We start from the raw sequence: 27181 nt of genomic DNA on the forward strand, positions 1-27181 counted from the left end.
CTTTCAGTATACATATAACATGTGTATAGAAACAAATTTTGCTTTCTCCTTGAAATATGTGAAGGCAAATGATTTTATAGCTGTGAATACTCTAGTTCTCTACTGTTTTATTAACAGCTTTTATACACACACGGTATCTTTGGTATCTGTGAAGACGGAGTCTATGCTAATTTCCATTTGCAAGCGGAGATCTTAACACTAAAATATTTGAAAATCATTTAAATAGAGAACAGCTTATAGTCTCTGGATCCTGACAATTAAGGTAATATATTAGGTATTTAGATCCTAGGACTGCACAGTGGGCTTTTTTGATTACGTTCTCCAAGCTGTACCACTGATTAGACCATAGACCAAAGTCCATGCTTTCTTTTTCTTCAGGTAGTTAAAGGGATAAATACATCATAAGTATATCCTGAAAATTTATAAAAAAATCTGAGACCTCTTGCATAAAACTTAGGTGGAGTGACAAGGCATACATCATTGTAAGAAATTAATTATTGTATCTCTAGCTCAATGAACAACTTAGTAAAGAGGGCTTGAAGGTGCTGACCAGAAGACAGGAAAACAGAACTTCTGGAATGAAGTTTCTTCCAAACTATCCAATCTATCCCATCTATCACCTATTTTTTCTAATCTGCTACTAAAAAATTAGGAGGTAGACAGATGTTTTACAGATCTGGGTTACAGGCATGGATTATTGCTCATGATCAATAGTTTAAACTTTCTTGGGTCTTGGAACTATTTTCTGAGATACATTATCTTGGATAAAAATAAGACATTGTGGAGGAAATATCTATTCAGAAAGAGAGAAATTAGAGTACAGAGCCAGCTTTGTAGCAGCTACATGTAGTAACTTGTATAGTCAGATTGTCTTGAAATGGGGAAAAGCATCTTTGAGTTTCCTTGTGTATTAAGTCAAACCTCTTGTTACACTGTCTCTAAAACAGCAATAGCAAAGGTGTCTCTGTCTGCAGGTTATAACACTTTTAGGACACGGAATGTTCATTCTTTATATTTGGTGTATGCATCTTTATCAATTTATATAAAAGAACTATTTCATGTTTTACCTGTGACTAAACTGGATACAATTAGTGGCAGGACCAGCATTTGCAGCATTCTCATGAGTAGTTCTCCTGGAAACGAAAAGTACTTGACTTCCCGATAGCTCATCTTATATGAGCGGAGAGAAAATCCAAGGATTACACCTGAAAAGAGGGAAAAGATATCATTATTTACTCTTGTAAAGTAGTAGTAACATCTGACCATGAGTATCTGTATAGTACTTAATTTGACGTATCTGATAGTAACATGCAGTTTTTATTATGCTCCAGATTGCACTCCTGATTTGCTCTCTCAGATATCAACTACTATTACAAGTAGCACTGCTGAAGCCATTAAATTATTTTCCACTGTAACAGATTCAGAAGGTTACTCGTGGTGCTGTTTTTTAATACCTGGGCTAATGTAAAAGGTACACCTAGAGCATTAATTAAAAGGAAACAGTCCCTGCTACTGAAGTCAAGTGCTTTGAATTCTGGGATTTTGAGTGTAATCATGTACGCAATGCATGTACCTACTAGCTACCAATCATCAGCAGTCTTGTCCATGCCTGCTTACTCTGTGGGGCCTGATCCTGTAGTAGTGCTTCAGATTGGATGAGATAACCGAGGCAGATGTATTTGAGAATCCCCTTGTGGTTAGGTCTTTACACAGCAAAATAGCATCAGAAGGTAAGTAGCTTTACACATACCTACCTCCAGAAACATAGGCACTTGCAAAGAAGCAGCTAATCAGGGTTGGAAGGTCTTGCTTGATGATTAAGTGGTGGGTTTCAGTGCCTGAGGGAGTGGATTAAGGGAGTGCCTGAATCTATTTATTTTGCTGGGAACAGATAAATGGTGTTTGAGATATTGTAGATTCTTACATCTGGGAAAGAACAACCCCGTGTACCAGTATAGGCTGGGGACTGAGCTGTTGGAGAGCAGCATAGGGGAAAGGGACCTGGGAATCCTGGTGGACAGCAGGATGGCCATGAGCCAGCAAGGTGCCGTTGTGGCCAAGAAGGCCAGTGGCATCCTGGGGTGTATTAGAAGGGGTGTGGTCAGTAGGTCGAGAGAGGTTCTCCTTCCTCTCTGCTCTGCCCTGGTGAGACCCCATCTCGAATAGTGTGTTCAGTTCTGGGCCCCTCAGGTCAAGCAGGACAGAGAATTGCTTGAAAGAGTCCAGTACAGAGCCACAGGGATGATGAAGAGGGTGGAACATCTCCCTTCTGATGAAAGGCTGAGGGAGCTGGGGCTCTTCAGCTTGGGGAAGAGGAGACTGAGGGGTGACCTCATTAGTGTTTAGAAATATGTAAAGGGCGAGTGTTAGGAGGATGGAGCCGGGCTCTTCTCGGTGATGTCCAATGACAGGACAAGGCAACAAGTGCAAGCTGGAGCACAGGAGGTTCCACATTAACATAGGGAAAAACTTTTTCACTGTGAGGGTGATAGAGCACTGAAACAGGCTGCCCAGAGAGGTTGTGGAGGCTCCTTCTCTGGAGACGTTCCAAACCTGCCTGGATGCTTTCCTGTGTGACCTACTCTAGGTGGTCCTGCTCTGGCAGGGGGCTTGGACTAGATGATCTTTTGAGGTCCCCTCCAACCCCTACCATTCTGTGATTCTATGATTCTGTGAGATAAATTTACAAGGGGAAGACATAGGCAGGCTGATGTATGGCAAAGTAAATGTCTCAGCTAGAACTTTCTAGATGTTGTCCTGTACTTGGCACCAACAACTTTATTTGCTTATTTGATCAATTATTTGGTTACTTGACATAATTAGTTATAATTTACTGAGTGTTAAATGTTTGGTGCCTATCTGATGTAGGTCTTCTACATCCAGCCAGGCAAGTTATTGCTTTTTCTGGAACACCTTAACCATACAGAGAGTGAAACTCAACTATTCCTCCTTCCCATACCTGACTCCCTGTTTCTTCCCACTGTCTAGTACTGGCATTGTGCTAATTGTGGCTGTAAAGAAAGTTAGATCAGAGAATTGATCCTTCTGCAAAGATAATTTATTTCACTGGGTTAATTTTCAGCCAGATCAATTCCCTGAGGTAATTTGTTTGCATGGCTGAACAAGTGTTGGTACCTTCACAAGGGAATAAATAGAAATGTGACTTGGAGAAGAATGGTACTGCCCTTTTTGGCGGACAGGCAGACTTAGGTGTCCTAAAACTTTTCATGAAACTATGTCCTCAGTGATGTTAGGCAGCAGAGCATTCAAACTCACTTCTAGATCACGTTAGAACTTGGGTATGTCCCAAAAATGCCGTAACATTGAGCACTTCTGGAAACTGCTAGTTCCAATTCTTAATCACCTTGTGATTTTGCTGGGGTTTTTAATCAGATTTTAGGTTGGTACATCCATACAGCAGATAATATCTTCATGCCATGTTTTACTAGCTAAAATATGCTGTTGTGCCTCCTACACGAGCTTGTTGCCATCTGCTGATGTTAAAAAAACAGTTATAACTCTTGTGGTAGTGACCGCCGTCTGTCTGATCAAGCTGTTAGGTACTTCAGCAGGTTGGTTAAGTTAGAGAAGTCCACAAATGTCTTGCATGGGACAGAAAATCTCAGTGTTAGAGGATGGGAGAAAAGTAATTGGAGCACAATTGGAGCCCAGCATGGAGTTCACACTAAGGAAGAAAGTAGAGGGCCTAGAAGGTATTTGTTTTAGTCTCATCTGTGTCCATACACTCAGGTGGTCAAAGGGCACTTTGCATAAATGACTTTTTTACGTAAAAGTAGATCACAAAATGCATAGAGGAAGGGCCTCTGAATTATTCTTTATTCGAAGACCTGCCTTAGAGTTTGCCTTCTTTTCAATAAAGTTATAAATTCCACTGCCGTGGTACTCATTATTTTCTTTTTATATGGGAAACACATTTCTCAGATATAAAGAATCCATCTGGACCCTTTGTTTCTGCACCTAATGAGCACTACATTTTGACAACTGGATAACAAGCAAATAGAGCTAGGCCAGTTTCTTACTTAGGCCACAGTTCTGCAATTAGTTCCACATGAATTAATCTCTGCACTAGTACAATGGCTTACTGAAGTTATAAGGGTTTCTGAGGCTGCTATAAGAACTAGTCCTTATGCTACACTGTAAGAGCTCGATTATCTGGTCTGCTACTGTCCAAGCAGTACAAAATAGCCTAAGAGAGAATCAAGGCTTGAGTAGATGACTGTTTGAATGAATACTATTGGTAGTGAGAGTAAGTTTCTGAAGTTCCATGTAAACCTGTTGAGCCAAGAATTACTGCTTTTTTTGTTCTAAAGTGCTCTGTGCATAATTACAGGGTTGCCCAGCACTGCAGTTTACAAAAAGAATTTCTGCGATGTGGAAAAAATGTGCCCTGGTAGTGTATTCTGGTGAACTGGGTCAACACCCTATAGTTACTAATTCTTCAGCCTTAACATTAGCCCTGCTATTAATTTATATGCAGTCATGCCTAAGCCATAAGAATCTTTCTTTGACTCAGTTTCCCTACTTTTAAAATAGGTATAGTAGTGGTTACTTCACAGATGTTTCTGAAAATTAATTCAAATATTTTCACATAGTGATCTTAGCAGCACAAGAAGGAGTTTAATCAAATTATTTCCTCGTTGTAATGTGTGATAATGAAAGCAGAACAGCATGATTTTATCAGTCTCTCTTGATTTTAGATATGGAGATGAAACTTTGCTCTCTGTTCTGAGTTTAAATACCTAGATACTGGGTGTTACACCCTGTACAACAAAGTTTTATTAAAAAAAATTATGAACTTGAAACAAAAGTCAAACTTGACAAGTTAGCTTTCATTTCTTTGACTTGACTTCTCAGAAGCAACATTCACAGGTTTTAAATAGTGAGATAACAGCATACAATGATGATTTAAAGATAGACACAATGACAAAGTATCAAAATAAAATGGGGAATTAAGACCTGTAGGAGGTAGAAAACCTTCGGAATGTGTGCAGTATTTCAACAGCCATTGACATCTTTGTGTGTGGTAAGAGCTGTAGTGCTTAGCACCCTCAACAATCAAGACTGAGAAGATTAAATACTGGAGCTGCTCTTTCTCAGTAAAAGTTTCAAGTTTCTGATTAATTCTGAAAATTGTAACGAAACAAAGCCTTTTGTGAAACAAGTTCCCGCAACCTGTTATGCAGGTTTCTATCTACCCTTTGTAGCAGAAAAGAACAACTAATCAACATGCTATCAGAGCCTGACCTCTCAAATAGTAAATGGTGTACTGTTTCTGCACTGCAGGAAGAGTAGGTTTCTCAACAGAATTTGATAGTTTTTTTCTGGACAAAAATCTGTAGTGCTTATTTAAACTAAGGAGCCGAGTTCTATACATGTGTATAGTTATATAACAGAACCATATTGCTGAATAATTTATACAGTTCATAATGAAGAAGCAAATCAGATTAGAGTTATAAAAAGATTTGAGAGGTGTTCTTGTCAGTGATACAGTCAAATTTATGGAAAACTTGATTTGCAGATAATCCTAATGACAATCAGAACAATCCTTAACTAAACTATTTTATGGCATTTTTATACCAATGTAGATGTTCAAAATAAAATTCAGTCTGTATGAATACAGTGAAGAAAGGATTTAAAACTTGAAAGGGCAGAAGGTGAGAATAATTCTGACAGTGACAGGAATGGGATGGAAATAGAAAAAATGGCAGATGCGATTTGCGATTGCTTCCAATCCCTAATATAGGAAGACATAGACAAATAGCTTAGTGTTTTCAACCCTAGATGCTGCACCACCTGAAAGGAAATAATAAAGTCTTCATGTCAGGGTATACCTGTAACTGTTAAGAAACATACAACCTTCTATATAAAATTGATTAACATCAAAGTGTGATGAAGTAGGCATTAAAATCAGGGTCTGAAGCAGCAAGACAAAAAGTAATACTTTTGTAATATTCAGTTTTTTAGGAATAGATTTGTTATGGAGATGGGGAGATGGTACTTTTTTTTTTTTTTTTTTTTTAATCAAAGTAATTGTTGTAGCGATCTAACAGAATATCGTGAATTTACTTATAATATCCTAAATTGAATTTGAAAATAAACTTTAAAGTTCTCCACGCAGAAAATTAAGTTCTTAATTGTATTACAAAATGCCTTGATCTCACAATGGTAGAGAGCTGTTTCACATGATTCTTTATGTTGTGCATATGAAATAGGTTGCACATCTACACACAGGCTTAAAATACTACATTAGTAAAAAAAAAAAAACCACCATAACTCTTAGGAGATGACAGCTGTGGCTCTACCCACATCTAAATGCTGATTCAAGAACTTCAGGGAAGCTTAAATCTATCCTGCTGGTTGGCCTACTTAGAAGAATTAGATATAAAAATTTAATTGAGAGGATTTTTTTTTTCACTGCTTCAAATAATTCAAAATTTGAGAGAATAAAGAAGCTCCTAATTGTCATCATGTCTTTAAGTGAACAATAACAGCAGTTTTGTAAATAAGTGAAGTCTCAGTTTTTAAAATTAATCCTTACAAGCTTCTGGTCTCTTATTTCAGAAACACACAGGAACAAAGACCATACCATTATTTGGAGTTAATGTTTTTTATAACGTCCGTGCTCTCTGCTGTATTTTCATGCAGAAAGTAGAAAATCTAGCAGTTTAACTTCTTAATAGATCAAAAATCATTCAAGTATATTTCAAGAGGAAATTACGAGGTGTCACATTAATGACAGTGCAAGAGTTGTCCTTTCTATATTAGCAATTGCCAGTTCAAACAGAATACCCCAATAAGAGCTACATACACCTCTGCTTTTTACCAGCAAATCTCAAAACAGTTAAATGAGTTCTGTATCAATACCCTTTTCTTTAATAGATGAGGTACAGATTTATCTTTCTTTTTCAGCAGGAAATAGAAAAATTCGTAAAAAACTGGAAAAGAATACCTTAAAATAGGTAGAAGAGTGCATGAAAGCAACAGCTGCTAATAGCGCTATTCCAGAAAACCTTGTAACCGGCAAGCAAATAACATTTTGTTCTATAACTGAAATTGGGCTAGAGCCAGTAAGAGAATCAAGCTCCTACCAGTTTAATGGGACATTGTATATTTTTGTTAGCTGCACAGCCATTTCATTCTTATGTTCCTGCAGAGCTCTGGAATGAATGTTTTTGTTCTTTGGGTCACTTGTTTCTGCTTAATTTACCATTTTGTTCTGACACCTTTTCTTCCAACAACCAGTTTCAGATAAGGCTGCAACTGTATTTACTTGAGACAAACAGGTAAATATCTTCTCTAGTGATAAGAAATCCTTCAAGTTGCCGACAAAATCACAGTCATTCCTAATCTCCTTCTTTGCTTGCCACAAGAACCACAGACTCACCAATTCACTTGCATGCTTTTGATTTTCATTTTTTTTTCCTATAATTTTGTATCGAACCTTTCCCCCATCCTCACCCCTCTTGTATATCACTCACTCCTTCCTTACTTTCTGGTTTTCCCTAGGTGGGTAGGGAGGTGTGTTCCCTTTGAAACCATTTTATTGAACCTAAATACTATGTACTTCAGCTAAATAATCAATACCTAAATACTGCAGCAGTCTTTTTTATTGTTTAGTAGTTAACTAGTATTTGGTTTAGTTTGGTTTGGTTTTTTTTACTCGATTCATTAAATTTAGGACTGCAGCAATGTCCCTGTACTTAATCATTTGAGAACTACTTGTATTATACAACCATCAGTGCTGCCTTATTGAATCTCTTTGGTCTATTTTATCCTAAAGGTGTAAGATTATGACCCCCTTTAAAGTCCCTTCACACAAAGCATATTTGATGGGATAACCTAAAAAGCACTTTATGAGTCTTCATTCCAAAAACGGAGAAATGCTCTTGGCTCAGGAGAAACAGTTACAGACTCTTTTGTCCCAGTCCTGTGGCAGGCGGATAACTAAGGTAAGGAAGGGCATGTTTGACATCAAGATGAGCGGAATTATGCTGTGGAGAGCAGCAAATTGCTATGGCCAGGAAGAGACTACAATCTAAACTGATCTTTTTTATAGAATAGAATAGCATAGAATAGAACAGGACAGAATAGAACAGAACAGAGTAATTTCAGTTGGAAGTGACCTACAACAATCACCTAGTCCAACTGCCTGACCACTTCAGGGCTGACCAAAGCCTAAGGCATGTTACTGAGGGCATTGTCCAGGGGCCTCTGAAACACTGACAGGCTTGGGGCATCGACCACCTCTCTAGGGAGCCTGTTCCACTGTTTGACCACCCTCTTGGTAAGGAAACAGTTCTTCATGTCCAGCCTAAACCTCTCCTGGTGCAGCTTTGAACCATTCCCATGTGTCCTGTCACTGGATCCCAGGGAGAAGAGACCAGCTCCTCCCTCTCGACTCCACATCCCCTCCTCAGGAAGCTGTAGAGAGCAACGAGGTTGCACCTCAGCCTCCTTTTTTCCAAACTAGACAAGTCTGAAGTCCTTACTTCAATGTACTTGTACTTGTCAGATACTGAGATGATCTCATCTGGGGGCTAAATCAGGGAGGAACTATTTTTAACTGGGTTAGTTTTCTGCCAGATTAGTTCCCTAGACAGGTTTACTGCTGTGCTAGGTGGTGATTGTGCTGGTGTGATGGCAAGGGAGGAAAGCAAACATTTGGGGGTGCAAATATGCAGCCAGGGAGAGAGATAGGACTGGCTTAATCAATCACAGAAACATAACTTAAGCAACATTGACAGTTACTCTTCCTATGGCAAGCCAGAATTGGAGCTAATAGGTAGCTTAAAATTCCCTTAATTTTCTTCTTCTGAGGCTAATTTTAGAGCAAACATTTTACAGATGAACTTGATTCTCTGTTTGATACCTGAAGAAGACCAGGTATCAGTTGGCTTAGTAAACTAGCTGCTATTCCTCTAAAGCTCTCACCTGAGAGAGATCCAACAGAGAATCTCACATGTATAGCTGTATATATTTTTGTGTAATGTGTTCCTTCTCTTTTAACCGGATGGTGCCACTGGAACAAAGAGCTTAAAGAGCTGTGCTACAAGTAGCTCTTATAGGTGGCTATATGGAAGCGGCATATGGATTCATTTGGACACAAATAGCTACCCCTCCTTTGCTTGAGAGATATCATGAGGGATGTCATGGGAGAAGTACTGTAGAAGAGCTAGATATCCTAGACATGATTGGGATCCAGAAGATCCCAATGATACGATACATTGTGGTATGGGATGGTTCTAACAGCAAAGTGATACCTTACATCTTGTTGGCAATTCTGTTGGGAAGAATGAACTACCTGGTTTATCTGTATATAAAACACATATATACTTTGTTGAGGATGCATTATACTTACTTTGCACAAACAGACTAACCATGGTATTTCTGAATGGCACATACTGATTTGTGTCAGGCTGGACACTTTCTGAGTGTGCTAAAATCATTGTCTAGATGCTACAGGATGAGTGTGCATGCATACATGCGTCCTGGGGCTCTCTAAGACAGCCTTCCAGACATCTTGTCTTCCAGACATCAAGCAATTTAGCTGAAACTCCTGCCTCAATTAAGCTGTGAAAGATCAGAAAACACCAGGCAAAAAAGCCTTCAGTTCCACCTGGACAGAATTCTAATGCTGTAAAAACAGACATCCAGAGAAAATCATGTGTATAGTGAAATAAGAGTTACATTCACTGCCTAAACCAGGATGTCTCTTATACCAAATCTGAGGATATAACAGCATCTGTGTGATGTTAAAGAGTTTTTTTTAAAAATCACTGAAATCTGTCCTTTGCTACTTCTTGGCTCCAGTGTTACACATTTTTTTCTCTTCTCTCTCTAGTTATTTAGTTTATTTGCCCTTCTTCCCCAGTTAGGAGGTAATTTTCTTCCTTTGAGAACATGTCCAAAAGATTATGCTCTTCTTGTCCAACTTCTGCTTCTTCATTTGCCTTCAGGATTTTTCTTAATTTTTTTTCCCTTGTTGTCCTTGAACTCTCTCTATATTTTTTTTCTCATCTCTGGTTTCTCTTTTGTTGTTACTTACAAGACCAGCAATTGCAGGGCATTTGTGGAGGATTTGGAACGAAGAAGAGTTTTCATTGCTGATACTGAAGCAGAATGTTCTTTATGGAATAAGGACATTATTCCTGATTTCATCCTCAGACAAAGGACTTCATTGAAAGAGTAACTACTGCTAGTTTATGTACTCTTATTAGTCTCTGAGCTATAGAAAAAATACTTTGATGCAAAAAACCCCAAATAATTCCATCAAAATTCAGGAATTTTATCTTACTATGCATGTAAAAAAGATCAGGCGTTCACAGTATATACCAGATTATATTTTGTGAAGGATTATTTAAAGTTACGGTACTACTCAGTGCTTTACAAAGTTACTGTAATAACTGGGGTTTTTCAAGCATGGATTTACTTTGCTGCTTCACCTTCTTGACTAATGCTAATGTTTTTTACTCCCGTAAAGCATAGTTCCCAATAGATAAGAAAGCTGCTCTCTTGAAGTTTACATAGTTCCTTTCTTGCCTTTACATTTCTTTCTTTCCTGTTTTTCCTCAACTGGAAGCTGACATAGTCCTTAACAACACTGAATTCTGTTTTTCTCTACCACTGTTTCAGCTGCCCATTTTGTCTTTTTCACAGTATAGGAATTGCAGTCAATGAGACGGAGGTCCCTCAGCGCCAAGAACTTAGTGCAAACATGCTCACAGAACAGAGTTCTACTTTGAAAAACTTCAAGTGTAATTTAGCTGAAGAGCCTGATGTTAGACCTTGATAGTTGCCTTTATTTGTTTTTTTTGGTTGGTTTTTTTTGGTTTTTTTTTTTTTAATTCTGCCTTAGATATACACTACAAAACACTTCATTGTAGGCTTGGCTTCCTTGATATGCAATTTTACACAGTCACTTGTGGGACATGCAAATTATGCATTCATATCTCTATGGAGCTAGCCCAACTTTTCATTCCTACAAAATCACCTGTTAATTCAGCTTAGTGCTGATAGTCTAAATCTGTAATTGAGATGTTTGCCACTGAGAATTAAGTATTTTGTTGAATTAAGATATGCCTATTCCAGAGCTGTTTGGTCATGGAATGTAACTCACATGGCAGACTTTGTGAAAAGATTTTAAAGAATTTTTTGTCCTGTATTTTGCCAACACACGCAAACAACCTGGACAGACTGAGAGGAAGCACTGCCTGTTGTAAAATACAAGACTTTTGCTGTATCAGGTGTAAGCATTACCAAAATCCTTTATTCAAGTTTGTTTTATCATTCAGTGGATTCTTTTGATAAGGAAATCAAGTTCATGACTGAAATTCATGTAATCATGTTACTGCCTTTTTCAAAAGATAGCTAGGGTGCTTTCAGTCCCTAGGTGTTTGATTTTGTTACTTGAGCCACTTCATCCCTAAAAACCTCAATATGACTATGAAACTATCATAGCTAGAACCTTCCATCTATTTAGTTTACTGATCAACAGCCTGTTTCAACACATGAATTTCCAGAAGTGTTTTATTTCAGTTGATTTAAAAGAGGTGTCACGCCTAACTTCTTGTGAGTTAACTCATCTGAAGGATATGTTGTAGCATAAAGGATTAATTTAGGTGAGGCCTCCATATAGGTTGTGATGCCTTTCTTCTCGCTGTTAGATGTTATTTAGAATGGCAGAATTTCCCTATCTTAAAGGTCATAAAAATGGCAAAGGGAAACTGGCACCTGGAACAATACTTAATTACATAGTAAGTACGTGAGTGCAAATTGTGACCTTCAAAGTCCCATTATATAAAAAAGCTTAGTTCTGGAAATCTAAAATTTAAGTGAGCACTTCTCCATTTGTTTTGGAAGACCACTCACTTCTCACAGTTTTTCTTGTGTTCTTCTCAGGACTGCCATGACCTAAACATCTATTTGCCAAATTCTGGGCTGAGTCCCGAGGTCTCGAAACTGAACATGACTGACACACGCATGCAGAGAATCACCTGGATTTAGGATGCCCTGTGTTCTTGCTCAAAGGGTTACTTCACACTCTGGGACTCCCTGTTATAGATGAATGTTTTAGCCATAGGTTAAAATATGCCATCTTTTGCTCTCTTGGCATATGTTTTTGCCTTTTGAAGTCTTGCGTTTCCCTCTGCCTGGTGACAAAACTTTGAAAGGAATAGTGGAATTGCATCCTCCTATAACTTGCCTTTTGAAAGTAAAAGAGCAAGCCAATTCCTGAAGCATTGCTGACACCATTCCCAAGTTAAGGGCCCTTATGGTTCTGGATCTTGACTGGATGAAAATATCTGGCATGGTCCTGACTCACTCAGAAAGGAGTGGGAGCAGGAACGTAAACCTGCTTGTTTGTTTTTCTCCTGGCAAGTTTTAGGCAGTTATATGCTTAGCTTGTGGACTTGAGGGGTTACCTTTATGTGTCTTCTAACCCTTGCTCATGCACTGAAAATATTTGACTTCCATATGCAGCTTCCTTTGCTTGCCTTTTAGGCTTTGAAGGACTAGATTGTACATCCATGTTTGTTTAATGTATGTATTTTCAAGATAAATTATTTTAAATGACATCAAAATACATGCAGTAACCTTATTTATCAAATGCTTTTGGTTAGTATTCCCAGGAATTCCCTGGGTCCTGCTGTATAAGGGGGTATAGAGGGTAGTGGTCAATGGCTCAATGTCCAGATGGAGACGCGTGACGAGTGGTATGCCTCGGGAGCCTGTGCTGGGACCAGTGCTGTTTAATATCTTCAGTGATATAGACAGTGGGATACAGTGCACCCTCAGCAAGTTTACAGATGACACCAAGCTGAGTGGTGTGCTTAACATGTCTGAGGGACAGGATGCCATCCAGAGGGACCAGGGAAGCTTGGGAAGCTTGAGAATTGGGCCTATGTGAACCTCATGAGGATCAACAAGGCCAAGTGCAAGGTCCTGCACCTGGTTTGGGGCAATCCTGGTATTAATACAGGCTGGGGGAAGAAGGAATTGAGAGCAGCCCTGCCGAGAAGGACTTGGGGATGCTGGTGGATGAAAAGCTGGATGTGAGCCAACAATGTGCTCTTGCAGCCCAGGCCAACTGCATCCTGGGCTGTGTCAGGAGAAGTGTGGCCAATAGATCAAGAGAGTTGATTCTCCACCTCTACTCTGCTCTGGTGAGACCCCCATCTGCAGTGCTGCGTTCAGCTCTGGAGCCCTCAATAGAAGGACATGGACCTGTTGGAGCGGGTCCAGAGGAGGGCCATGAAAATGATCGGGGGGCTGGAGCACCTCCCCTATGAGAACAAGCTGAGACGGTTGAGGTTGTCCAGCCTGGAGAATAGAAGGCTCTGGGAAGACCTTATAGCGGCCTTCCAGTACCTGAGGGAGGCCTACAGGAAAAGTGGGGAGGGACTGTTTACAAGGGCACATAGCAATAGGACAAGGGACAATGGTTTTAAACTAGAAACGGGTAGATTTAGATTGGATATTAGGAATAAGTTCTTTACCATAAGGTTGGTAAAACACTGGAACAGTTGGCCCAAAGAAGTGGTGGAGGCCCCATCCCTGGAGACATTCAAGATCAGGCTTGATGGGGCTCTGAGCAACCTGATCTAGCTAAAGATGTCCCTGCTCACTGCAAGGGGGTTGGACTAGATGACCGTTGGTGTCCCTTCCAGACCAATGCATTCTATGATTCTATGAAGGCAATTTTATTATTTTCTTAATTTAGTCCTTATGAATGGTAAAGCCAGGGCATTTACTAGAGACAGTTTGAGGGACCAGCTTATGTTCAATGTAAATAAAGCTTAACACTTAAGTTTCATCCTTTATAGACCTTTTTTGAATAAATGAATTTTCAGTTATGCCAAGTTACAGTAAATGTTGAAAACCAAGCACACATTTTCTGTCGAATTGATTTCCATTTATGATCTTCTATCCATGCCAATAGAAAATACAAGGACATTTCAGGCAAGAAAATTAATTTCTTCGATGTACAGAATTGAACAAGAGTTCAAAATGTGAATGTAACTGCTACTAAGAGAAAGGATGTGGGAGAACATCCACAAAATACAAGTAACTAACACTTTGTTATCCTACTGATCCTCCTGCTATCCTTTTGGTTTTCTTTGCCTCTTTTCTTGCTTTTAACTGTTTTCTTTTTCACTGTTGTACAGTTCATCAGGCTTATTATTTCCCCTCTTTGTTAGAAAATGCCTTATAAAATCTGTCATCAAAATTAATTTCTTTTGTATGAATTATTAAAAGCTACACACTCTGTGGTTTCATCCTGTTGATTAAAAGTACAAACAGTGTCAGTAAAACTTCGAGTCTGATAGGTAATAATCCAGCTCTTAGTAAAATTCCTCTGGTACAATTTCCATTTGTTCTTTCCGTATTTTCCATAGTATCTTCCCTATTCCGCATCATCTATTTTTGTTGTATCAATGACTAATTTAAAACTCCTTGGTCAGGAGCTTCATTGTTTTCGGTCTAGGTTTACAATGGCTAGGGTGCTAGTAAGGTTCTAACAAAGTTATACACTTACTCAGCATACAAACCATTGGCACCTTGCTTATGATTTAGTACTGCTTTGCAGTCACCACAGTGACTACAGTGCACACCTACTGAAAAGTAGAAAGGACTGGAAAGGTTCTCCTCCGCCTCTACTCTGCCCTAGTGAGACCCCATCTGGAATAGTGTGTGCAGTTCTGGGCCCCTCAGGTCAAGCAGGACAGGGAACTGATTGTAAGAGTCCAGCGCAGAGCCACAGAGATGATGAAGAGGGTGGAACATCTCCCTTCTGATGAAAGGCTGAGGGAGCTGGGGCTCTTCAGCTTGGGGAAGAGGAGACTGAGGGGTGACCTCAATAATGTTTAGAAATACCTAAAGGGTGAGTGTCAGGAGGATGGAGCCGGGCTCTTCTCGGTGATGGCCCATCATAGGACAAGGGCCAACGGGTGCAAGCTGGAGCGTAGGAGGTTCCACATTAACATAAGGAAAAACTTTTTCACTGTGAGGGTGACAGAGCCCCAGAACAGGCTGCCCAGGGAAGTTGTGGAGTCTCCTTCTCTGGAGACATTCCAAACCTGCCTGGACGCTTTCCTGTGTGATCTACTCTAGGTGGTTCTGATCTGGCAGGGGGCTTGGACTAGATGGTCTTTCAAGGTCCCTTCCAACCTCTAACATTCTGTGATTTTGTGATTCTGTGAAAGCCTTAATACTAGTTCATTCGATGCTGAAATATCTTTTTAGTTCCCTTTGATGCTCAACACAAAATTTTTTTTTACAGTGTTTGAGATGACCACTGTTTCTGTCGTAACAAATCTTTGATAGCCTGATTCCCATATTCTACTGGCATTCAGGGAATTTTCTTGTAAAATCTTCAAGAAACCACATAAACATCCTAAATATCTTATGCAGTTACTGTCCTGCATTCCACACAACTGTGGAAACTGCCTTAAAATATACTTTGTAAGAAGTGGTGTTACATAAATAAATTTAAATGTAATTTCCAGAGAGAATTTTGAGAATCTCACCTTCCTTTTCACAAACTGTATGAAGAGTGCAGTGAATGCATGTTTCTCTGGATTGTTTTATGACCAGTCAGACATACTACTTTTGACCACTACTTTGCAAGGCCACTGATTTGACAATTTAGAGATAATAAGAAAGGAGTAAGTCTATATTTATCACATTTTGTATCTGTATTGTACATATATGCACAGCTGCTGTCTCCAGAACACACAGTTGTCACAAAGTAGCCAAGTTTATTGTTGCTGCTTTGTGCCAAGTATGGCAGTCCAAGAACCAGTGCTGTTTCACCAGTGTTACTGAAATAAGTAAGAAATTAAGATTGTGATAATAAATTAACATAATTTTATTTTGCAGTTAACTGCTGAACTAGTGTACTGTTCATACTTCATAGTCTGACTTTCATTAATGGCTACTTAATAGCAGAGTTAAAGTTCTTTATATTTCTATACTTTTTCTCACTTTTGAAAAGGCTAATCTCTTTTGAATTTTTAAATGTTACTCTAGATCTCATGGTGTCTGTTTATGTTCTTTCCCCAAAATTATAACTATTTCTTGTTAACTTGAAAAAGAATTAAGGTTCTGCTTAGTAATTTTTTCAGGATATTGCTTAGCAAGGTTTTATCACTCAGAAAGCAATTGTGATGGGTAGGTTCTTTAGGAGAGCATTGGGACAGGGGCAGCCTTTGAGTTAAGCGTAAACAGAATGAATTTCTCCTTAGCTGTCCCCAGACTATCTTGATTGTCTTGTACACATCTTAACCTTTTGTCTGGTATCACATGTGTCTTTATTTTTTAACATAAGCTCTCATCTAGAACTCACCTCCCACAGCTGTTTCTCCTATAGCAATGGATCTTTGCTTTGTTCTCATGCAAATTTTACCAAGGCTGCCTTAGGCACTGTCATTGTGTTCATTGTTAGTTCGTAATAGGGTCAAATACTCTTCTCTGGGTATGTCAGCCTCCGTCTTCAGTGGATACAGAGGATCTGCCAGTAGCAGAAAAGATGTCACTTCAAGACACACTCTTTCGTGGGTGACATCCCGGATTCTGTCTACCTGCGTATTACAGACTTGTACCTCTTAGGAATTATTTTAAAGTGTTCAGACCAGGGGTATGTTGAGATAGGAGAATCAGCTGCTCTGCACAGCTTTTCACTGTTCAGATATTTTAGGGGTTTTGTGGGGTTTTTGCCTTCTGCATTATGAAGGATCATCTGCTTTGTTTAAATCTTTGTTTTTTTCAGCGAGATAGGGACATTGGCAATGCCTTCACCTCTCTTGTCTTCTTCCTGTACTTTTAACTAGTCTTTTTTTTTTTTTTATAAAGGCATTGGAAAGTTTTGCAATCTTATGTATGGTGCACGCTGTTGTAGAACAGATGTTGTATGGGTCTATCTATATTTCACATCTATTGTGAGATTGTCTGCAATTACAGACTGGGTTCGATGACTCAGCCAGTCTTGCGCTCCCTTCAGTAAACAGGTAGCCAGAAACAGAACTGGATCCATCTCCGTCCGCCTTGAATGTCCCAGTGTACAACTGCAGCAACCTAAAGGGAATTTTAGCTAATAATTTGGAGCTGTAATGACTTCATAACTATGGAGAAACTGCTTTTTGTAGTACTTACTCCACAACCTCCTTCTATGTCACTGAGCCCCTCAATTAAAACAGTATTTCTCTGTGAACAGCTTCTCAGGATGTCTCTGCTCAGCAGCTCTGTGTGTCTCAATCTTTCCTTCAGCACAAGTTCAGAATCCACAGGAGATTCTTCGACATTTAGGACTACTGCCAGAGTAAAGTCTGGACTCTTGTGGCATCTTTGGAAAATGGGAGGTAAGTAGCAGAGAATCAAGATAGTCTCCTGAAGGAAGGGTATTTGAAAGGAAGGCATTTTGGGGACAGGATGATGGAGCTAAGTAGCGTGGGAGAGAGGGCACTGCCTGAGATTTTGCCAGTGATTTGGCTAGCACTTCAAAGTTTGTAAAACTTCCTGCAGATTTTCCATGAACTAGCATGACCCCTAGCCTACCTTAAATTGCTCCTGGTCATCATGACACTGAATTTACCAGTGGTCAGCTTCCCAAATTTGCCTCACGTAATTGTTCTCATCTCTTGGCTTTTGCCAAGATCTACTGCAGAAGACTAATTTAATATTTCTAGGTGTACTAGACGAATCTGAAAAACCACATCGTAACTTGTTTACTGACCATGCTTTTCTCAAAGTTTCTCAAAGGACTTGAGAGCAGTTTAAATTTTACTAATACAACAACAACAATGATAACGGTGATGTGCTAGACAGACTCCTATCTATGCAGAATGTGAGGTCAGAAGGACCTTTCATAAAGTGTTTAAGAAATGGAGAATAGTGCTAAGTAACTCAACTTGAATTATAACTCGTTGCATCTTCATGATTATGCTTTTAAAGATTAATTGGTTTTGTATTGTAGCAGCTAGCAAATTCCATTTAGAATTAGCTCAGAATCAGAGCAACAGCAGAAGTGGTGGTTGTACTTCTCCTCACGTGAATGCTAGAAAATCTCTACTTTGTCTGCAAAATACCAGTATGCAACAAAAACAAACGGATGTTGCAGCTACCCACTTCATGACAAAGTGCATGTTACCACAGACACAAACTCAAGTGCCTATTATAAACTGCAGTCCTGAAAATGGTTTAAGACATACGATCCTATCCACTTAACCTCTATCAGCATCAATCCTGTTCAGCAAAGAAATCGGAAATCATCTATTAAATAGGCTTTTTCGTGTCAGTCTGTTGACCGAAGAGGACTGAAAGAAATGTTTCTGAAGAAGTGTTACTCTCTTTAAAGCTAGAATTTTGCTTTTCCTGAGTTCAGTCTTTATGAAAATTGCTGGACTGACAGTCCTAAAAACTGGTGTCATCTCTCTGTTTAGATTACAGAGAGCATTAAGCATCAGTTCTTATAGATGATTCAACCGTGGCCTGAGTATAGTTTGGTTTCCACCTACACTCACATCCAGGCATCTCTTATGAGACAGGCAGTGGCACTAATTGGTGGGTTAATTTCGCAATGTTGATTACTGTCTGTTTGGAAAGGGATCAAGCCCACCATCTGATTTTCCCCAGATTACCAATTGACAGACGATAACAACTTAGTCCTTGCCAAACTAGACAGATGGGGTTCAATTACTGAGTGTTTTCCAAACTCTTTAGCCAACTGTTCCCTACTTCTGAATATTTCCACAACAGAAAAAAGATCTCCAAAAAACCAGATCTTACCTGTGAACTTACTGTTCTAATCATACAGATTTACCAGAAAATTACACCACAAATAACAAACGTGAAAAAAATTCTGGAGTGTTCTGTCATAGTAATAGCTGTTTTCCATGTATTACACCAGATAGGTCTATAGGTTCATGAGCAGAATTGGAGCAGCCTGCTTATCCTAGGCTGCACATTTTCATTAGTTCTCCAACTTGTGTTCCAGCATTACTGGTTCTCTGCCATTGCTGTAGGTGGTAGTGGAACTGTGGGCAGATGTTTGTCACTAGTCATCTAAAGCTAATTTGAACATGTAACAACAGTAAAAACACTTGTCCAACCTACATTTCTTTTCCTACATTGACAAGCTTATGGGATTGACACTGGAGCTAGATGACAGTGAAAAAATTACAAGACCACATTGGTCTTGTGCAGTATAGACAAGCGACAATCTGAGAATTGCATTCCTTTGAGGCTGGACAGTGTTTCAAAACCTGTTGAATTTGTTCTGCCTTTCCTGACCACTGTAGATAAAATTACTAAATTTTTCCCCCCTGACATAAATGGGGTATTTGCATTTAATAAATTCTTGTTTAGGAATTAAAAGCACTTGTGATCATATACTCTTGATAAATACAAGAGACTGACATTTCTGACTGACATTGTTATAGCAACAAAGTGCTTTATTTTACCAATGTGAAGATTAATCTAATTGTCTCCCAGAAATCAGACCATCAAACCCGAAATTAATTTAAAATAGCCCTGCAGTTGTGATATCAAGTAACAACAATGGTAAAGCCCTGAAGTTTTAATTCCTAAAAAAGTCCAGAAACATAGCAAGCAGATTTATACAGAACTACATTATCAAGGACATTAGAACCTACATAAATGTAGGATATACACTCTTAAGTGCTAACATTCGGGTTTTCACGAGAAGATTGCCAGTTTTATATTTTAAACAAATTAGAAAATAAAAATGAAAGTAGTACAGCAAAGCCATAATATTCTTGCTCACACTATAAACAATGGTATTTCATGAAACATATGATGCCATTTAGAAAATCTCATTAAAGGAAAACTACCAAGTGACCATGTAATACATAAAGGAAAATTTATTTTTTAAATTGCTTGTTTTTCTCAGAAGATCTCTTTCTAATGTAAATACAAAATGTGTAGCAATATTTTAAATTTACATTTTAGTGCATTCCAAACTTAAATGCTGCTTGATGCTTTGGATTCCTCTCCATATAGTCTAAAAAGGCATTTAATCAGGTGCTATCTTGCAGTCCTTTGAATAAGTAACATTACCATTGTTGCCCCAATTGCATCTGAAAGGTGTTTGTGTAAGATTGTGAGTGTCGGAGAGAGCAGAAGCTTGTACTTATGTTTGATTGTTTTTCATTTATCAAGGGAAAACTGAAAAGATTGAAGCTCTAATACATGCTTTGCCTAGAAATGTCATTTCATTTCACTCACTAAGGACTCCTGTTTGTCATTGCAAGGTAGATTACATTAGGTAAATACAAGTTACATCCTGAGCATTTTGCTGCATCTGGCTTTGGTAGAAAAAGATTTTATTGAAAACATTTAATTCAGTTGTTAGTATACGATTCTTTAAGAGAAGAATCCATAAAACAGCTGATTTTTTCACCAAAATTCTCCTTAGGAATACAAGAGTAATTAAAATGGGTCTTCCCTAAACTTCAACATGCAGCTGTCACAGCCAAAACTCTCCAAGCCAGAACATTCTTATCAGTGTAGAAGAATTTGGGATCTCATTTGTGATGCAAATCACCCAGGCAAATCGTCATTGTCAAACGCATTGGAGAACAGAATATTCCTATTGAACAAATTACTCACCAAGAATCACAGCAACAACGGTGAAGAGCACAAAGGCATTCCTCAATAAATAACTTTTAACATCTTCTTTTGTTATGCTCTGTACTTTTTTTTTTGCCAAAAGTGTGCGTTTCCGGACTCCTTGTTGAATGCGTTCCATCCTACTTCCAGTTTTTGGATCTTCTCCGTTAGCTTTAGTCATCTATCTTGTAGAAAGTTTTCTTTTATAATTAACTTCTGTCAATATCCCTTCAGAAAAGTGGAAGATTCTTTTCCGTGAGAGGTACTGGGGGAACCTGTAAGAGAAGAAATACCAACTGCTGCAATAAGATTTTAGAGGAATGATTAGCCATATGTTTACATAGAAGCAAATATTCCTCATGTTTCAGTAAAACTTGTTTTATTCCTAACACCTAAGTTGTTGATCGCAGGTTTTGATACCTAGCCTCAATGACTGTTAAGGAAATCTTTGAAAGAAGGATTATAGGAACTGGTCAGATATGTGTCCTGTATCCTCAGAAATTAATCTAAATTGCTACATGCTGTAAAACCTAGGAGTAACTTTTTTTTTTTTTTTTTTTTTTCAGTAGATAGCAATATGCTAATATAAAATGAGTATAATTCGTCGAAGCGTAAGGTGCTATAATGTTTGAAAAGCTATTGTCAGGCTTGCTCTTCGTCTGTTTAGCAGGCCAATATTATCTGAAAATAATTCGACCTCACCTTCACATTAACTGTTGGCGAGAAATATTTGCTTGAACTGGCACGTTTAAAATTTTCTGCATTTCAGATGTTTTTAAATGGTTGACTGCATTGGCTGAATTCCTCTTTTTCACATGGCAAAACACAGCAGGGATAGTTTATCACTATTTAGAAGATATGCCTTTGACAGTTTTATGTTGATTACATTAATCTTTGAAGTGTATAAACTATTCAGAGCGCATCTGTAAAACATCAGAAGCTATATCCCACTTAGCTTGTCACTTTAGACTGCAATATAAGTTCACATTGCAAAGTAAAGCTTAGCTTGGTCTGACAGCAATTAGGGGGATATTATCTGGTTTTAAGATATTACTCACTGAATCAACCCTGAAATATTTTAATATTAAAAGTCCTTCATTAGGACATTGCTTTTAATTTTATTTTTTTTTTTTAAATTTTTTTTTGGTGGCTGCTTCTGGAGCCTGCACAGAGGTATTTTGCAGACTGAGAATCCTGTTTCTGGAGTCTCAGTTAAAACACTGGCATGTTTTTATGGAGAAATTGGAAATTAATAAATGGGTAGAGTTAGTTGCTTGCACTGAAGTCTCCATTTGCACACAGTCCAACTTTAACATCTTATTTTTAATAAATCTAGTGCCTAAATACTTTTTTAAAGGATATATTAGAATATAAATACATAAGGGTTTCAAACAACATGTTTTAGGGGAAATATCATGATGTAAAAAATTCGTTTTGATGGGATTTGATCACTGCTTCTACCATATGTTTCAAGACTGACACTTTAGTGCACATCCTCTCTGAATTTTAACAGAATGCTGTATGCTTTGTTTCTTTAGAGAGTGGAAACATTCTGAGACTTAGCTAGATATTTAAACTAGTAAGTATTCCAGCTTGGACACGACTACTGTGTGCAAGCAGGATTTTTTTCAGAATAATTAGGTTTAGTATTTTGTAAAAAAAGAGATTCATTCACCGTGCTTTTTCTTTCCAAGATGATTAATACGGCTAATCTGACCTTTATAGTGCATATTAAGACCAAGAAAGAGCATGAGTACAGCCAAAAGGATATTACATTAAGTAACATACAAAGGCAGAGAGCAAAAAATTAAGACTTTGTACTCAAAACCCCACGAAATGAAACGATCGGCTCACCTTTTTAGATCTTCAGTACTCTAAGAACACGGTGATGGCAGATAAGCTAGGGGTTTCCCAGCAAATATACACAGCAGCAGAGTCAAGCGAGTGGGAGCGGAGAAACCTGACAATCTGCATGTGCTCTGGAATACAGCAATTTACTATCACTGTAACTTAAGGAAAGGGGAGGAGACTGTTAGCCCAACTCCGAAAAAAATAAAAACACACCAGAAGAGAGGGGAAGGCTGAGCTTCTGGAATATTGATTAGTCTTGGCACAGTGAAAGCAGGGTCACTTTCTTTGTTTTTCCTTTTAGACCACTTTCACGCTTTGTCAGTTCAGCTTCGTTAGAAATGCAAAATCAGAACCCAGAAAGATTTCAAGGATGGCGCAGGCACATACACACACAGAGCAGGGGAGGCTGGAGCCCTTGTTCACCAGATATTCTAGGCTGGAAATCTGAAAAGCCTAAACATAATTATATAACACTATTCCTGTGCTTTTTTAAAGAAATGGAAAAATATGTGAGCACGCTAGTTTGTTCTAAAAAGAGGTAATGGTGTGAGTCTGTCACGTATTTTCTCATTCTTAAAGACACTTATTCATGATCTATACTCCTCCCAGACTCGGGAACCAGACATATCTTTGAGAAGCAACAGGAGCATTATCAAGAATAGAGAAAAACGTAATCAGCTTTCATTCTTTGTATGTTTCTCTTAGATATTCAAAACACATGATGAGACTTGCCTCTTGTTTAGCAATTTAAACTCACTGGTACTAAGCCCCATTCAGCCTGTTTCAATAGCATGGAATGAATGATGAAGGGAAAAGCATAAAACATTGACTTTTGAGAAATAAGTGGCCTTCAGTGTTTTTTTTTAGCATTTAAAAGTTTGTACTATTGAAAAGATGCTTGCAGAAGAGAGTCAGGGGAATTCCCAAAGACTTTCTTTCACTTTTCAGATGAACACTTTCATTTTAGGGGTTGGTAAAGTCAGTTTAAAATATTCAATAATTGTATTTCAGTGTATCTTTTGTGGGATTTTAAAGTGTATTTCCTTACAAGATGATCAAATACTGTAAACGGAAATTTATAGAAATTTATGCTAAACATGTAATTTAAGAAATTTATAGATGATGTGGCTTTTAATTTTTTTTCCTGGAAAGTAATTTTAAGTGTGCAGAAATAATCTTGTGTACTAGACATGCAGAAAATAGTTATATGTGAGATAAAATTAAGAGCGTTGTTACTTCTCCACAATCACAGCAGTGGTTTTGCTAAAGTCTTTTCTAATTTAAATGTGCTTCAAATAATGATGTATAATGCAGAGAAAAATAATCTTACAGTATAATGCAAACTAGCTCATGATTAATGTAGGTGTGAGATTGAGCTGTATACTACAGAAACTTGATCTTAGGTATCTAACTTAAGAAAGAACAAAAGCATCTAAATAAACTTACTAATTGTCTTTAAAAAGCAAGAAAAAATGTTGACAGCTTATGTTGCAAAGATAGAAACACATGCTGTATTTTCTTATACCTGGCAGCTTAAGTGTCTGTCTCATTCTTATTTTTCATGGTGCAGTTTTTAAATACTTTCACCACTTTGCCTGGAGATGGGAACTGACCTCTTAACTGATCTTTGGCCTTTAGTGATCTGCTTGTTTGATCTTTCTTTCTGGAGTACAGCATACTTTCTGTGAAACTTCCCAGATAAGAACTTCATTCTGCCCTCTGTTCATATGAATAGTCATGTTCCAGTTGCCTTAATGTGACAGGGGTCAGGCCCCAAATGAGGTGATCCAAAAGTATGTCATCATTTAATGCTTTCCTTAATAATGAAGTCTATGAGAAACAAAGATAATCCTGTGAGGGAATTAGCTATTCAGTGAGACAAAATGGAAATAGACAATAAGCAGTTGTACAGCTTAGCTTAAATTAATAAAGTGATACTTTATTAGCTCTCAGTGAGCAACAGATAGTATTACACAGTGCTTAGAAAAACAGCTTATTAAGAGCTTTTTGGCAACATGTTCTTGTCCAAAATTTTCTTTGTCTTTTTTCCTCTCTCCTTAATTTCCTGACATCCATTTATTTTACTGTTTCTTACTTTGATGGTGAAATAAGGAAACTATACTATGTAAAGAATATTATTTTTTTATATTACAATAAACATGTATTTTAGGTATCTGTGGATAGCAATAAATGAGTCACAGTTTGTAGTACAGTGTCACCTTGCATACATGAAATAACAATGCACTGGAATTTCCTTTTACATAAGGAATAGATTTAACACATTTAGTATGCAGTATTTTATACTAGGACTAGGACAAATCTAAAATGTTGATGGTTAAGTGCTTCTGTCTGTAATTTTCAGTAGTATTATTAGTTTCTAGGAAGAGCAACTTGAAACATAAAAGTTACTAGAAACATTGTAGACTTTAGATCAGCCAACACAAAGAATATAAAAGCATCAGTACGTTTCGTAGAGTAACACAGAACAGCAGTCATTGGTGTTACCGCCAGTTTTACATTGACAAAATAATTTCTTCAGGGTTTGGTTGTTGGTTTTGGTTTGGTTTTTGCTGTCATAAAAATCAACAAGGCATAACCTAAGGCCTCGATGAGCTTGTCTTTGTTGTCTTATTAGCTCAGCACTCTAATTTGTGGTTTGGGTTTCAGCTTCAGTCCTTCTTTAACAATGCACCAGGTGCCTTGCAAAGCTGGAAAATGCAAGGAAAGGGTAAGGACTGGCTTTAATTTGAACCTCATCCTCACAGGCAGTGTGGATTCAGCCAGCTGAAACCATGTGTTGAGGTAAACTCAAGACTTGTTTGGTTGTGGCTAACAAAATCAGTCAGTAAATGTACTTTGCATGTCGGCAAAGTATCTGAATGCTTTTGTAAAATAAGTGAAGGTATTAGACTGGAAGCTGCTGTTCAAACACAAAGTATTGTTATTTTCAGCTGACTGGAGCTATGAAACAAAAACTCAGGGAAGTCAGTTGTAGCAAATGCAAGAAGTGGAAATGAAGCAACAAATTGTACAACCATCTCATTTCCCAGATTGTAATAAACCTAGCTTGAGCATGCATGGGTCCTAGTTGAAATAAGCTTTTTAATATTCAAACTAACTCAGTCTTCACATTAATAAATCAGCACTATAAATTAATGCTGGCTGAATCTTTGAAGTTTTGTATTTTTAGGTAGAAGCTCAGTGAAGTATTGTTGAATCCACAATGGCAAAATTGGAATAAAATTCTTGTGAAAGAATATGTTTTTTCACAGTAAAGGGTATATCAGTATGTCACTAGTCTTCAATTAAGTGGGACAAAACAGGTACAGACGCTCTCTATTAACCCCTCTCCCCTCCCAAAAGGGAAAAGGAAAAAGAACAAGGCAGAGAGACCTTATGGTTTGGAAAAGAAAACTAAAACAGCTTTAATGAAACAGTAACAATAAAATAAAAGATAAGAATAAGAATAAGGAAATAATGAAATACGTACAATAGGTATAAACATATACAAACAGATACAAAACCAATACCGAACCAAACTCCCCCCCACCCTGATGACGATACGTCACCACTACACTGCAAGGCTGGCACTGGGGCAGTCCCAGGCTGGACTGGGCAGCAGACAGGGATGGGATGCAGGATCTGGACTCAGGCACTGGATTCAGGGATGCACGGGTCAGGATCGATGACAGAAGAACCGACAGAGTCCTCCTCAGATGCCAGTCATTGAAAAAGAGAGATTGACCCTTGTGATACCTCAGCTTTATACTGAATGTGACGTGTATGGGATGGAACACTCTGTGGGTCAGGTTTGGGTCACCTGTCCGGTTTGCTCCTCCCTGTAGGTGTGACCCTTTTCACTCCTGGCACCCCAACACGGAGTACAAGATTTAGCAGTGACTTTGGTCGCTATAAGAACAAGTACAAGCAAGGGCCTCTCTGCACACCGTTCCATGGTACGAACTATGAACATCAGGCCTGATCACTGCTGGAAGCCATCACTGTCTGGAAATACGTGCTGCTGTTTCAGAAAGTGCCATTAGTTAGAAGAGACTGAAAAGTTAAAGTACTAAAACAGAATTAGTTCTGCTTTAGCCCAAACCAGGACAATATGACTCCCTTGCAAGCTCCAATTCATCTTAGAACTGTAAATTACCATTATACCTTGTTGTACCAATGAAGAAACTGAGTCTCTAAGAGGTCAAATTTAATCTATACAAGTTAGCGAATTGTTGGCAGAGCTAAGACACAACCTTAGGCTCCTGAATATTTCCACAGGACCATGGCATGTTCTTTTCCTGAGATACCTGACTGGCTCTTGATTTTTTTTTTTACCATGATAAAATGAGTATGAGAAATGGAGGTTTGGTGTTTGTTCCTTTTCAAATGTCTTTATCAGACTGGGATTTGACAAATACTTCAGTTTTGGCCAGCCAAATGTGAAAAATGCGCTTTATTTTTTTATTGAAATCTGATGCAATGGAAGTTATCACATTGCTTTATTGAAGACAGCGGGAAGAGACAGTGCTGCAATGTATATTTTTGCACGTGCTTTACACAAAAGACGTAGGCTATGTTCTGTTAGCAAATAGGAAGAGCTGCAGGAAAAGATCTGTAGATCAATATTTGGTGTTGAGCACATGACATTTGCAGTGTACACTCTGTGGAAGTGTTACTTTGGTTC

The 27181-nt window shown here is 38.2% G+C and overlaps 1 protein-coding gene across 4 annotated transcripts in view; it reads right to left on the minus strand.

The window, feature by feature from the left end:
• The window catches only part of SLC1A3 (solute carrier family 1 member 3), a 64143-nt gene extending 43316 nt beyond the window's left edge, over positions 1-20827 (minus strand). For 3 of the 4 annotated variants that reach the window (XM_009949467.2, XM_009949465.1, XM_009949464.2), the window contains exons 1-2: positions 20647-20827; positions 1068-1205 (exon numbers count right to left, since the gene is read on the minus strand). In XM_009949467.2, the coding sequence (XP_009947769.1) occupies positions 1068-1205; positions 20647-20827 (319 nt within the window). The remainder of the gene's footprint in view (positions 1-1067; positions 1206-20646) is intronic. The other variant, XM_009949466.2, reaches the window with a different exon arrangement.
• Between the last annotated feature and the right edge of the window lie 6354 nt (positions 20828-27181).

The sequence above is a fragment of the Leptosomus discolor genome, chromosome Z, assembly GCF_034619465.1.
Source record: "Leptosomus discolor isolate bLepDis1 chromosome Z, bLepDis1.hap2, whole genome shotgun sequence".
In the NCBI taxonomy this organism is placed as follows: Eukaryota; Metazoa; Chordata; class Aves; order Leptosomiformes; family Leptosomidae; genus Leptosomus; species Leptosomus discolor.